This window comes from Cryptomeria japonica, chromosome 6, assembly GCF_030272615.1.
Source record: "Cryptomeria japonica chromosome 6, Sugi_1.0, whole genome shotgun sequence".
In the NCBI taxonomy this organism is placed as follows: Eukaryota; Viridiplantae; Streptophyta; class Pinopsida; order Cupressales; family Cupressaceae; genus Cryptomeria; species Cryptomeria japonica.
The window spans coordinates 13,293,528-13,307,575 of record NC_081410.1 but is presented as its reverse complement, the minus strand read 5'-3'; the positions used below and the strand labels follow the sequence as shown (position 1 = coordinate 13,307,575).

Below are 14,048 nucleotides of genomic sequence, written 5' to 3'. Positions count from 1 at the left end.
TGAGGACGAGGACAATGCAATTGATTTAGAGAGCCTTGTTGGACGTTCACATGTGATAACAGAGAAGAAGAAGGCTACAAAGATGTCCAAGATGATTCGAGATGAGACTGGGTCTACAAAACTGCAGATAGCTACACCGGCAGCAGATAAATATGAGGGTGAGATCCTAGCAGAGGATTATGATATACAGACTTTTGAGTTAGGACCATCCACAGCAGAGCAGACTTTAGATGATGCCACCGACACATTTGAGGCATTGAAGGACAAGTTTAGAGAAGAGGTGGAAAAGAATAGAAAGCTTGAGAGAGAGGTCGGTGCATGGAGGACATATTTCAGTCACATCAATGAACCTTTGGGACGTCAGGATCCAGTTAGGTCACCAGTGCAGGCATTGCCCCTTCAATCGATCAATGAAGCAGAAAGATTCAGGAACCTGGTCCAGCGTACATGTAGTTGGATGGATAGATCTCATACAGTGGCCATAGAGTTTGTTACAAGGATGTCGAAGATCATTCATCAGGCTATCCAAGTTCTTGAGATTATCCACAGATTGGCTGCATTTGCCCATACCAAGAACGTTGTCATCCCTGTCTTGAAAATAATAAGACATACATCCAGAAGAATTTTAGTGCAGGAGAGGATCTTAGAAGGTGATTCTCACAGTTTGTTTCAGTGGTCAACCTTACTCCATATAAAGAGTGTTCTCTTCGAGGACATCAGTGTTAGATGTGGTCAAGTTGAGGAGGTGATCAATCCGATCCAGGACAGAGTATTTGAGGTACTTCGTACCATTCTTGGCAGAAGGATCGAGGTCGAGACAGATGTGGATATCCAGGAATTTGAGGATAGAATCAAGATCATCTTTCGCAAGGACGCAGATGTTACAGATGAGCAGTATGATCAGATGTATGCCACCATGCTCCTGATTGATAGAACGAAGGAACTTGAACCTACTTGGGACGCAGCTCTTCTAGATGCATTCGATCAGGTCATCCACTTAGAAGAGAGTATCAAGAATCTTCCCGAGATTCCAATCACAGAAATCGAAGGAATCGTGACAAAATTCATTGCATATGCTAAGAAAGAGAATTGGAAAGGGAATAAGATTCTAGATGAAAGGTTGTTACAGATGACATGACATCTTATTTCTCATTGGTTGATACCTCCTAGATTTTTGTGCCGAATTTAATATTTGGCTATGTATTTAATATTGTTCAGTAAAAAGGAGGTCATTTGTAACAAACCCTAATTAGGGTCTAGGTGTCATGATCTTGTCCGTTGATTTATTTTCAATCTGGACCTTTCATTGTAACTGGGGATGCTATTTATACCCCCATTTTTCATTTCATTTGGTAATAGTTAATAGTCGAATAGTCAGATAAGAGTGAAATAGAGAGATTAGAGTTAGAAGCAATTTTTATTTTGTAGCAAGATTGAGTCTTGAAGAGAGAAATTCAAGCAATTGTTGTATATGATGACTTGGAAATCAATAAAATATTGAAGTTATGGTGTTTTGTTGCAAATTTCTTAAGTTATCTTCATGGTTGTTGGATGTACTTGAATCACGCTCTATCAAAGTAGTTTGTTAATTTGAAAGACTAAGTGTGGGATTTGATATTTGGTAGGATTCGCAATCCAAACCACTAGCTTCTTGCTGATTGTAGGAACGCCTTGCGTGGTCGACTGGACAACATTTTGAGTCCTTAACCTTCAAGCATTTTCGTATCTAGGATATGTACCTTCGTAGTAGTGTCCTTGGTCTTTGATGCATTGAACATCATTATTACCTTAGAAGATCGCACTAATTTCAATTGAGTTGTTATCTTATGGCAAAATTGAAGTTGGTTGAGTCTTGCCAAGTCTCGTCCATGCTAAGTCATTCATAGGGTTAGGCTAGATTAGACCTCTTAAACCCTATCTTTTGCTTTTTTTTTGAAAGTTCCTTTAGTTTAGTAAAATCTTCGAGCTTTGAATACGTAAGACCCCTTGGAGGAAACAGCAAATCACATCATACCACTAAAAAGCTTGTCCACACGTGGAGACCCCACTAAAAGAACCTTGGAGTCCATCTAACTGATCCTTTTTGCAGATCTTCAGCAGTTAGAGACTATTTTCTCAAGAGAGGATAAGATGCCTATTGGTATTTTATTCTGTGTATGATTGTGTATAAAATACACGTCAACAAGACCCCACATACAGGAACCTTGAAGTCATCCCGATTGATCCTTTTCGCGACATCTTCAGCATTCGGAGGCTTTATTCAAGAGAGGATAAGGTACCCTTGGGTATTTTATTCTGTGTTAGGCAGTGTACAAAATACATGTCAACACCTTCCCAACCATAGACGATAAGCTCTTATCGTCACCCCCAAGCACAGTACATGACCTTCATGTTATTGAATTCATATCTATTGATGCAATCATGACCTTGCACATATATGAATCAATACCTCCTAATAGACCTCAAGTCGGCCATATACTTTTGGCGCCAAGGATAGGGTCAGACCTATATATTACAAGTTACATATGAGTCTCCCTTAGTTGCAAGTTACATTTAACTTAATCACAAGTTACACATAAGTGGTTCGCCCAAATAGGGCCTGCCCCAAATTAGACTCATACAACTGAGATATCCAAATGCCAAGGCCGACGGGCCACTTGGCATTTTGTGCACTAGGTCGGTCCTAGAAGGGATCCAACCTAGCTACACAACAACACTCCCTCTTAGCTAGGGAGGATTCCTTCTGAATAACCAAGTCACATAGTGACTACTGTTGATTTTATTGTAGCTGTGGTTGGAATCCACAAGCCTACATAAATAACACAAAGCTTGTGATTATATTGATGATATAATTATTATATTATTAGTTGTGAGATAATATAATTATATTATAATTATTATATTATTAATTGTGATAATATAATTATAGTTATAATTATTAATAATATAATAATATATTAACATTATATGAATATATAATCATTAATATTTAATTATTTAATATTATAATAAAGTATGGCGTCACTCGGTGAAAGGGCACCTCTTGCATATATATTATGAGATGTGTGATCTCATTGAGGGAAAAAAAGAGACGATAGTAATAATAATAATAAAAAAAATATATAGGCAATACTTGGGACTTTAACATGGTATCAGAGCCATGGTATTCATGTGATCATGATAGCGATCAACAATGTAATCATTGTTTACATGCTCGAGGAAAGAAGTTTCGAATTCTTCAGAATAGCCATCAACATACAGTGACCCTCCAACACAGTGACATTTGAAGCCATATTGCGAGCCCTCAGTGGGCGCTCGGTTTCGACCCTTGCCCACTCCTTCGCTTCATCGACTAAAGCAAGACGTGAAACAAAATACAGAGAGAATTTTTGTGGTAAAATTCGACGACAAGTGGAATTGAAGCATTTGCGTCGTGGGACTTTAACATATCATTCTAGATAAAGGCGTGTTGGTTCAAGTCTGCCAATATTTTTATTTACTCGTGTCTTTATCTAGGAACTAGCGGTATACCTGTTCGTGGTTTTGATTGATGATTGGGCTCATAGGTGGACCAGCATAGACCGGGAGAAAATTCACCTTTTCGAACCTGCCAATGTATGGTGGTGGTTGCCTCCAATGTTGAACTAGCAGTTGATTCATACGTAAGCGATTCCTACTAAGGAATCTGCTAAGAACGCCATTGCTTGAATCGGGCTCAGTTCCATTGCCTAGCTGGTGATCCATCCAAGTAGACCGACGGTTTCATCACTCGGACGGGAGGGTGCAATTTTGGGTTGTTGTGTAAAATTCCTGACTATGACTGACTGCAGTTAGATGTTCCCTTCCAGTTTATTTAGTAATTGTTTACCAGTTTGATCATTAAAGTCCAAGAATGTAATTCAGAAATTGTAACCCGTACTGTACTCTAATTGATTTCAGGTTTAAAGCAATTTTAAACAACATTTCATAGCATTCAATATCTTAAAAAATGGTGCACCTGTTGAAGTTGCAGTGGATGCCAACCACGTGACTATCTGCTCTCTACCTCATGGAACAATAGTTCGGCTGGAACACTCCTTCGCAGTTCTACCAACTAATACAATTAGATTATCACGGCACAACAATCTTTATGAGAACATAGAATGCCCGATATTAACTCTGTAGTCGGGTTGGCAGGATGAGAAACTCCCGTGTTGGCTAGACGTGGTCACTCCCGACAATTCTACTCTGCTACACTTCCGCAAATACCACTGTCGAACCATTATTGATGTCACTTCCGCTCGTTCCCTGCTCTTCGTGAACTCCAAACCGGACGGAGATACTTCCGATGTCACCCCTGTCTATAATGTGAAACAACGAAACTGCTCGTATTTATTCCTTACCCGATATCGGGTTGCCTTATGCGATGGGTAGGATGTGAGTTTCGTCCATGGTAATCTTCGTGCAGATGCTTCTGGGTTCTATTCCCGATTTGTATGAATAATACAAGTGTCAATGCTTTCAACAACCCGCACGCTGTAAACTTTGCATTGTTTCAAAATTCCACTAGGCCCGTGCCGCAGGCAAAAGGAATTCCCTTCAATGTTTGATGTCTCACTGAGAACCAATCTTCACTCTAAACTTCGTATATCCTATCCTCTTCCTCCCGGATGTCCATCTTTATATCCACTCGTTTTTGAGAATTCCCGTAGAATTCCCGTATTCATTAATAATAGTAAAGATTAACTATTAAGAACATTAATTAGTTTATATCAGCGAAAGAGCACTTAATATAAAGTAATTAATACCTTTATACCTTTGATAATTATTTGTTATTTTCGCGGGGACATGACATGTTGCTAAGCCGATATGCATCTATCGCTTTCATGTGGTATTTTTGGAAGGGACGTGTTGCAGTTTAGGCTGATTAGGGAATGCATTGGTATTGTGGAAATTCTTGGTCTCAGTGTGACTTCTCACTGATGAGAGTGCTAGTTGTGTCAACAAATTCCAAGCAAGGTACGGGTCATTGTTGAAGCTTTGACAAAGGTCGAGTCACATTGGCCGATCAATTGTAATTGTGCACACCAAGAGGAATATCAATGTCTAAGTAACTCCTTATGTCAGAGGACACCGTGTGGTAAATACAAGCGTGTCCTTGCTAATGCTCAATCTATGGCTTGTAAAAACTGCATGACGATGACACAAGGATGAATGTTGCCCACCAAATCATAATGTTGTGTGAGATGCCTCCATCAAAGGCAGCGACTATATTCATAAAAGTTTAATAGAAGTCTGTTATACATCGATACTCATTGGAGGCCAAGTCGTCTGCAAATACAATACAGAAATCAGAAACAAAGATATCACAATATTGCAAAGTGTTATCGGCTCTATCGATATAATTATCAAGAGAAACGTTGATATTAATTTTGGAGGCTTACCAAATCAATTCCCCCATGCATATGCGGCAATTGATGGAACAACACCATTTGTGGGCAGAATACTACTCTTGGTTCAGTGAAATGTCAAAGCAAAGGTACCTTGGCTGTTGACATAGAAGGTGATTTGATATGTGTGACTTCCATAAGGAGACATTTGCCCCAAATTGGAAACTATGAAGAGGAGTATATAAGTGGATGGTGCATCAGAGCTCGTCGACTCTTTCCTTGATAGATGGGGTGGCTTGAATTAAATTGTGGTGGAGGAATCAAAGATTGGATAGTAGGCAAAGTAATAATGCTGGCTTGATAAGGTGATGGCCAAATGGCAATATCGATGGTGGTCTTTGGTGATGACGACCCTTGGCTTGGTGTGATCACTATCGACTGGGGCAAACTCTCCATGCCCGTACACTTTGTTGCTGCAGAAATTTGTGGATGATAATTAGCTTTACTAGGCTCATATCGGAGGAAATCTCTTTCTTTTTGTGAATTTGTGGCTGCTCACATCATTGACCCGCATGGGATTGTTGATGTGTTAGATCGTGATTTGTGCAAAGGGGTGCACATTGAGGCAAGACATTTCCTGGCCTGTATGTGTGATTGACCGCGTGGTTTCTTCCTGCGGCTCGTGCTCATCCACAAATACTGTGAATATTGGCAGTCTGTATTGATCCAGATCCAGATATCTTTCGACTGGGCAGCAAGCATTAGTCGATTTGGAAATATTGGTCTAGTCTTGGGGTACAGTTGTGCAGAGGTTCGATATTGTTGTGTCTTTTGGCCTCTACAGTATGGAATCGGCCCAGATGGGAGATTGATTGGCTTGGGATGGAATGATGAGGAAACTCTGATTTGCATTATGGTTCTCTCTATCAATATAGCATCCATGGGGAGATTTAGCAACCTCAGATAAGTATGGGTAAGGAGTGTTGGAGCAGAATGTGGTGGAATGTGTGGTTTATATTACAGATGCAAATCAGTTGTACTGATTTGAAGAGTCCAAAGGCAATTAGGCTTGCCGATCCTAATCTCAAGGAGCCTCCACTGTGTATGATAGTAATTGAGCCTCAATAAACGCTGTCTGAGAATGTGGAAGTTCTTCTTGCAGGGAATAATTATGTTTTGGGTTGTGGACGAGGATTGTCTTCAACAACAAGGAGTTGGCATTAGGCCTTTGCAGAAGATGGTTGTTTCTCCATATGGGAATCGAGTTGTATCAGGGGGCATTAAATGGTGCGGTGTACTCAACAGTCTATCGTGAGTTTGCTGTGAATTGCCAAGGAGTATCTAACTTATAAGAGATAAGTATTTTATTTTTATGGTTGATTAATGTTCACGAATTTTTTCATGCTGTTATTAATTCATGCTATTGAGATAGTGAATCATGTATGATTCTGGAATTGATATTTCTCTTCGAGATAGTCTTGAACTATTAGTAATCTCTCTTAATGCTTTCAGGTCGAACTGGGAAGCATAAGGATGATGAGAGATTGCATTCAAGGAAGGTAAATCTTGATAATTGCTTGCATTTCTTCGAAGAAGAAGAATCAGCATTCAAAAGGAGTCTGACAAACCTATAGAAGCAACCTTTGACGAGAAGATCAGGAGGTTGAGGTTAGTACTTCAAGCTTTAGAGGGAGCGGCTAGAGGAGGTTGATCATATTGATTTAGAGGGAGTAGACCATGTCGAGATGGTTTCTCTAGTGATCAGGAAATTTTAGCAGCTAGAGGAATCTATGATTCTTGAGATAGAGTTCCATATGATATTTATGGATAGATGAATACTTGATGAGCTTGGAATACACCAAGAGTGATGCAGACTCCAACCTTGTATTAAGGTCAAAGCATGTGGAGGTCAAGTGGAAAGGTATGTTATTCAATTAAGAAACATTAGTAAGAATGAATTGACGACAAAAATTCTCACCAAGCCTTTCTCCTGAATAAAGTTTGTGTACTTTCAAGATAAGCTTGGTATGGTGGAAAATGTAGCCCTAGATGAGATTGAGTCTCAACATCTTTGATTTGGTTGTATTGTTTATTGTACTAATGTATTCTTTCATATTATAAGATGTTTAAAGTGTAAACTCTTATTAATGCAACTTATTAATTTGATATGGTTCATGATTAATGTCATGTGTGTGACTCCATGACAACATTGATTCAATACTTGATGAGCCCCTGTGAACATTATTGTGAGGTGACGATCTCTCAATAATGAACACTTGTACATCTGATCATTATCGTAAGGTGACGATCTTATGATATTGATTGATCATACCATTATGATGGATATCATGGGACATGGTATCTATGGACATGTCATAATGGTTTATATCTCTACAGTAATATCTATGGATATGCCATAATGGTGGATATCATGAGACGTGGTATCCATGGATAAGCCATAATGGTGGATATTACACAAAGAAATACTCGTGGTGGATTTCATGTGACGTGAAATCCGTGGACATGCCATGAAGTAATATCTTTAATTATACCATGATGGTGGATATCATGAGACGTGATATCCGTGGACAAGCCATAATTGTGGATATTACATTATGTGGTTATGGTGGATATCATGTGATGTGATATCCGTGGATATGCCATAACCTTTGATATCACGGTGAGGTGATATCTTTCTCTCACACAATAAATGGAGCTATTGTGTTTACTATAAGGTGTTATTACTTATTGAAGATTCCAAGTAGGATTCCTCCCTAGCTAAGAGGGAGTGTTGATTTTATTGTAGTTGTGGTTGGAATCCACAAGCCTACATAAATAACACAAAGCTTGTGATTATATTGATGATATAATTATTATATTATTAGTTGTGAGATAATATAATTATATTATGTTATAATATAATTATATTATAATTATTATATTATTAATTGTGATAATATAATTGTAGTTATAATTATTAATAATATAATAATATATTAACATTATATGAAAATATAATCATTAATATTTAATTATTTAATATTATAATAAAGTATGGCGTCCCTTGGTGAAAGGGCACCTCTTGCATATATATTATGAGATGTGTGATCTCATTGATGGAAAAAAAAAAAAAGATAGTAATAATAATAATAAAAAAAATATATAGGCAATACCTGGGACTTTAACAACTACCACCATGGCTACTCCCATGAATAATATGTTCACCATAGCTACTCCCAAAGGGTGAACAAGCACATCATGGAATTTCTTCAATGATACCCACCATACCTACTCATAGAGGGTGTGCTTACCATGCCTACTCGCAGAGGGTGGAAGAGGGCTTTCACCTCAACCTTCTCCCAGAGAAGGGTGCATTACCACCATGCCTACTCACAGAGGGTAGCTCCACCATGCCTACTCGCAGAGGGTGGAACGAGGGCTCTAACCTGAGACTTCTCCCAGAGAAGAATGCATCTCCACCATGCCTACTCGCAGAGGGTGGAACGAGGGCTCTAACCTCAAACTTCTCCCAGAGAAGAATGCATCTCCACCATGCCTACTCGCAGAGGGTGGATCCACCATACCTACTCGCAAAGGGTGGAACGAGAGCTTCAACCTCAAACTTCTCCCAAAGAAGAATGCATCTCCACCATGCCTACTCGCAGAGGGTGGATCCACCATACCTACTCAGAGGGTGGAACGAGGGCTTTAACCTCAGACTTCTCCCAGAGAAGAATGCATCAACAAGGGATTTCACCTCGAACTTCTCCCTCACAGAGAAGAACTCATTAACAAGGGAATGCACCTCAATCTTCTCCCTCACAGAGAAGAACTCATTAACAAGGCTTTCACCTCAAATTTCTCCATCACAGAGAAAAATGCATTAACCATATCTTCATGATGACGTGGCTCCCTCTGAAGCTGAAATGTCAAGCTCCCTTTGAAGCAGATATCAACCTTCTAATCTCTTCGTCCAAGGTTACTTCTGACGATATGTCAAACTCCCTCTGAATGTTGATTCTTCCTCGGCGAAGAAATGCAAGCAATCTTCCTTGAATGCAATCTTTGATTCGTCCTGGAAGCATTTCAGAGAGAGATAATGATAGTCAGGGGAAATGTCAATACATGATTCACTATTCAATGATGTAGCATTATTCAAACATAAAGAGTACTTATCTTTTATAATTTTGCTCAGCAATGGAATTTCCATTCACTTGGATTGATCACACCGAAGCACCTAGTGATGATCAGATGGCTGCGTGGCCTTTGGCCCTCGCCATCACTCATCATCTTGTTAGGTGCCTCCATTCGCTTTCATCCCCATACGCACACATTTCACATTTGTGTACGGCTTAATGTGATCATCACAAAACTCGCCACTATGCTGCTGCTCGATCTCAACCTTCCATTATACTGAGCAGTCGATAGCATGCATACCGACTCGCATCACTTCGTTGAATCCTCAGAATGCTTATTGTCACCTTGTCGATGTCTCTAGCCACGAGCATTGTGAAGCAAGCGAACTCCATCACTTTCATTTGCAAGTAAGATGTTACGATCGCCGAAGAGAATCCTCCACAACATGTTCTCCTCCCCGAATGAAGAATTAGAATATAGAACGTTAAAACGGACATAAATGTCCATAGCGACTCCACTTACTGTCAACATTTCGATACCAACTTGGCGACTTTCAATGCCAAGGCATCGGACTGAATCTGTCATTGAGCACTAACGACAAATCTATGGTGATCATCGGCACCTCAACGGTCATTACTCGCCGCAAAGCATATGCGATGCTCACGACTGAGTTGAGAGGCTCAATAATCGACTTTTGCCTGCACTTAGATTTCTCAATCTGCAAATTATTTTGATTGAACTCCCTCAAAAGCACAGGATCTACCTTCAAGCGGTTAGGCTCTATAGAAGGAACCCGTTGTGATACCATGTTGAGACACCAACACCCCCCCTTAAGCCACACCTCTCGTGTGCTTGGGGCTCCTAGCCTGGACCTGGCTCTGATACCAAGTTGAGACATGGACCAACTAGGACTCGAACCTAGGACCTTCCATACACTGCTGGAGTGCTCTACCATTGAGCTACTGGCCCCTCTTGGACTAGTCCATCGTCGGTCCGGGTGTGGCTTATTTCCAACACCAACACCCCCCCTTCAGCCACACCTCTCGTGTGCTTGGGGCTCCTAGCCTGGACCTGGTTCTAATGTTATGGTAGTGCTCATTAACCACAAGCAAACATAAGATTTGTTGCCTTCCCAACCATAGACGATAAGCTCTTATCGTCACCCCCAAGCCAAGTACATGACCTTCATGTTATTGAATTCATATCTATTGATGCAATCATGACCTTGCACATATATGAATCAATACTTCCTAATAGACCTCAAGTCGGCCATATACCTTTGGCGCCAAGGATAGGGTCAGACCTATATATTACAAGTTACATATGAGTCTCCCTTAGTTGCAAGTTACATTTAACTTAATCACAAGTTACACATAAGTGGTTCGCCCAAATAGAGCCTGCCCCAAATTAGACTCATACAACTGAGATATCCAAATGCCAAGGCCGACAGGCCACTTAGCATTTTGTGCACTAGGTCGGCCCTAGAAGGGATCCAACCTAGCTACACAACAACACTCCTGACACTTGAAATGAAAAAGTTAAGGGTTTTCTAAACGATAAAAATCCCTTAAAACTTTGGAAAGAACGTTCACATACCTCATATTCAAGAAGCTTGTCTCACCCGTTCAAAAAAAGCATAAAAGCAAATTTTTGAAGGGATTGTGATGCAATGGTATTCGGAGGCACTCAAAAGTGTGGACTAAAGTTCAAACCTCTTTTCACCACAGTAAGGCGGTGGTCTATGACTCAGGCTCAAATGTGGCAATGTCATCGTGTAAATTCAAGTTAAACTGGTCGGCGACTCTCCATCGGGATGCATGCAGAGGCACTCTACAGCAGAAACCCACATATTTTTTGCTGAAAACGACCAGTCTAGTTTAAACCATATACACATTTACTAATTCTATTGAAAAGCATGCACCAACTAAGATTCGAAACTAAGAGATTGCAAGGGCATTCTGAGGCACTCTCACTCAGAATTCGTATGGTCTATTATTACTAGTGTCTGGATTGACCTCCCAACAAATTCAATTTTTGACATTTTTGTTGAAAAATAGCTTAAAAAAGCTAAATAACCATATAAATTTCAGCCCTCCCCTGGGTCTAATAGGGAGACCCGAAACATCTGATCCAAAATTAACTATAGGATCGACCCTAAAACATTGGGGAACCTAGAGAAGATACGTAATTGATTGCAAAAGAATATTGTCAATGTTTATAAAATTGTTTATTTTTGACAAAGAATAACATTGACCCTAGGTATAACTTACCTCTGAAGTAGCAGAGCCAAACTGAAGGAGGCCTGTTTGTCCGCCAGCAGAAGCTGATTTGTTCTTCAAATCTTCGATGCGCTTTCTCTCAGCCTCTCGTTGTTTTTGCAGCCTCCGTATTTTGAGCGCATCTTGAGATGTGCCCACATACCCATCTCCCATTCCCGCCATTTTTCCCCTGTTTCAGCTCTCCCAGTCAAATTTGTTTTGGCGCACAATATGTTCGATAAAACAGTACCAATTTTTTTCTTTTTAAGCTAAGATCTTAAAGATGTCTGCCCACGTAACCATATTCCATGTTCACCACTTTTCCCCTGTTTCAGCGCTCTCGCGCAAATTTGTTTTGCGCACAATCTGTTTGGACGAAACTGTACCAGTTCTGTACCAGTTTGTTTTGGTTTTAAAGCTGAGATCTTATAAATGTTTTATAACGAACATTAATATATGAATAAGTCAATTTCGCGTGAAGTAATATTTACAATTGAAGGTTGAATGCATCAGTTCTTCAATTTTATGTTTTCCGGATTTGATTGTGAAAAAAAAATTCATCAAGAATCATTTTTTGCGGTTCATCATGAGATAAAAGAATGTAATTTTTTTAATTTAAAAAAAAAAAAAAAATTATATAACACAAAAGTAATGAATAAAGATCTTTAATAATCTTTAGGAAATCAAACAATTTATGAGATCTATGAGTAATCACTAATATTGAAAAACATAAAAGATTAAAAGTCTCCGTAAATTAAAAGACACTAGGTTCATGTAATAGAGATAAAGAGATTAGATTTATGTATTAAAAATTGATGTAATATAAATTTTGAATTTTATGATGTTTATTTGAAATAAGATTTCAAATTAAAGAGTAAAGATAGTTGAAAATAATATTATCTAGTGATATTATTTTATTGTGATTTTTTGTGAGAAAAATTAGCAAAATTAGGTTTTGGGTATCGGTGAGATTTATTCACTTAATGATATTTAACATAAGGTAAACAATAGGGGTACTAAAGAGTATTGTGGGGCTTATTATGCAAGATTGAAGCTCAAGGCTTCCTTGGACCTTAGTCAAGGTTCTAGACCAAGTTAACAATTACAAGTAAACAGTGAGTGGAGTTGGATGTTGATACAAACAAATAGGTCATTGTGTTGAACTTGCAAAGTGTTAGAGACAAATGTCTCAATGATAAAATGGCCTAGGGTGATTCCTTTAGAAACACAAAGTAGACTCACAATTCAAATTGTTTGGCATGCCTACAAACAAGTAATGATCATGCTCAAGATTATCTACCTTGAAATGCAAGCAATTTGAAAGTTGAAAAGAGGAAATGAGATTGCTTCCAAGATCGTATTCAAGGGATAAAATCACAAACGTGATATAGTATGATATAGACAAGTTGATGGAAATACTAAATTTTGAATAGAAAGATGAGATTAATAAAGTATTAGATTGGGTTTAGTGGTGGTACTAAAGAACATTATAGGGCTCGTTGTGCAAGGGTTGAAGCTCGAGACTTCCTTGCACCTTAGGAAAATCTCTAAATAAAGTTGAGAATTAGAAGCAAAGAGCGATAGTGGAGTTTGATGTTGATATAGATAAACAGGTCATTGTGTTGAACTTGCAAAGTGTTAGAGACAAATATCTCAATAATAAAATAACCTAGGGTGTAATGTCTCCCTCTCAAAACTTTATATTTGTGGATCAAAATCTCATTCCTGGTGTCTCTTGTTGTCCTCATTTTTTGTTTTCGAAAATATGTAGGCAACCCCCTTGATTTTTTCATTAAAATTCATGTTTTTGTGTCTCTAGTGCATGCTTTTTGAGGTCATACTCTATCTTGATTAATGTTCATTTGAATGTGCATGTTTCCTTTAGTTTTCCTTGTTAAGTTTTAGTTGTTTTGAGTCTTATTTTTCGCCCTTCTTAGTTTATTTTTGGGTTTGAAGGCTTGAAGTCCAAGTAGGAGGTTTCTCTTTGGAGACAAGTGATATGACCACTTGTAGTCGGGTCTTTATGACCTGATTATAATTTTTAATGCTTTGTTGTTTTTATAATGTTCCAAGTTAGTTGCAATCGGGTCCTAAGGACCCAACTACAAGTAGCTCCTTATATTCTTTTTTTTTTTTACAAGTTTGATATCCACTTGTAATTGGGTTTTTGAAACTTGAATACAAGTGGTCATACCATAAGCAAAGAAAGGAACATTTGTAGTTGTATCGGGCTTAATGAAACTCGATTCCTTCCTCTACATGTGTCTTTAATTCTTAGCACTTT

The 14,048-nt window shown here is 38.8% G+C and overlaps 1 protein-coding gene across 1 annotated transcript in view; it reads right to left on the bottom strand.

Moving 5' to 3' along the window:
• LOC131069819 (protein XAP5 CIRCADIAN TIMEKEEPER) overlaps window positions 1–12,322 on the bottom strand; it is a 95,160-nt gene extending 82,838 nt beyond the window's left edge. The window contains exon 1 of the mRNA XM_058005382.2: window positions 11,777–12,322. Coding sequence (XP_057861365.2) covers window positions 11,777–11,947 — 171 coding nt within the window. The 5' untranslated portion in view covers window positions 11,948–12,322. The remainder of the gene's footprint in view (window positions 1–11,776) is intronic.
• Window positions 12,323–14,048: the final 1,726 nt, after the last annotated feature.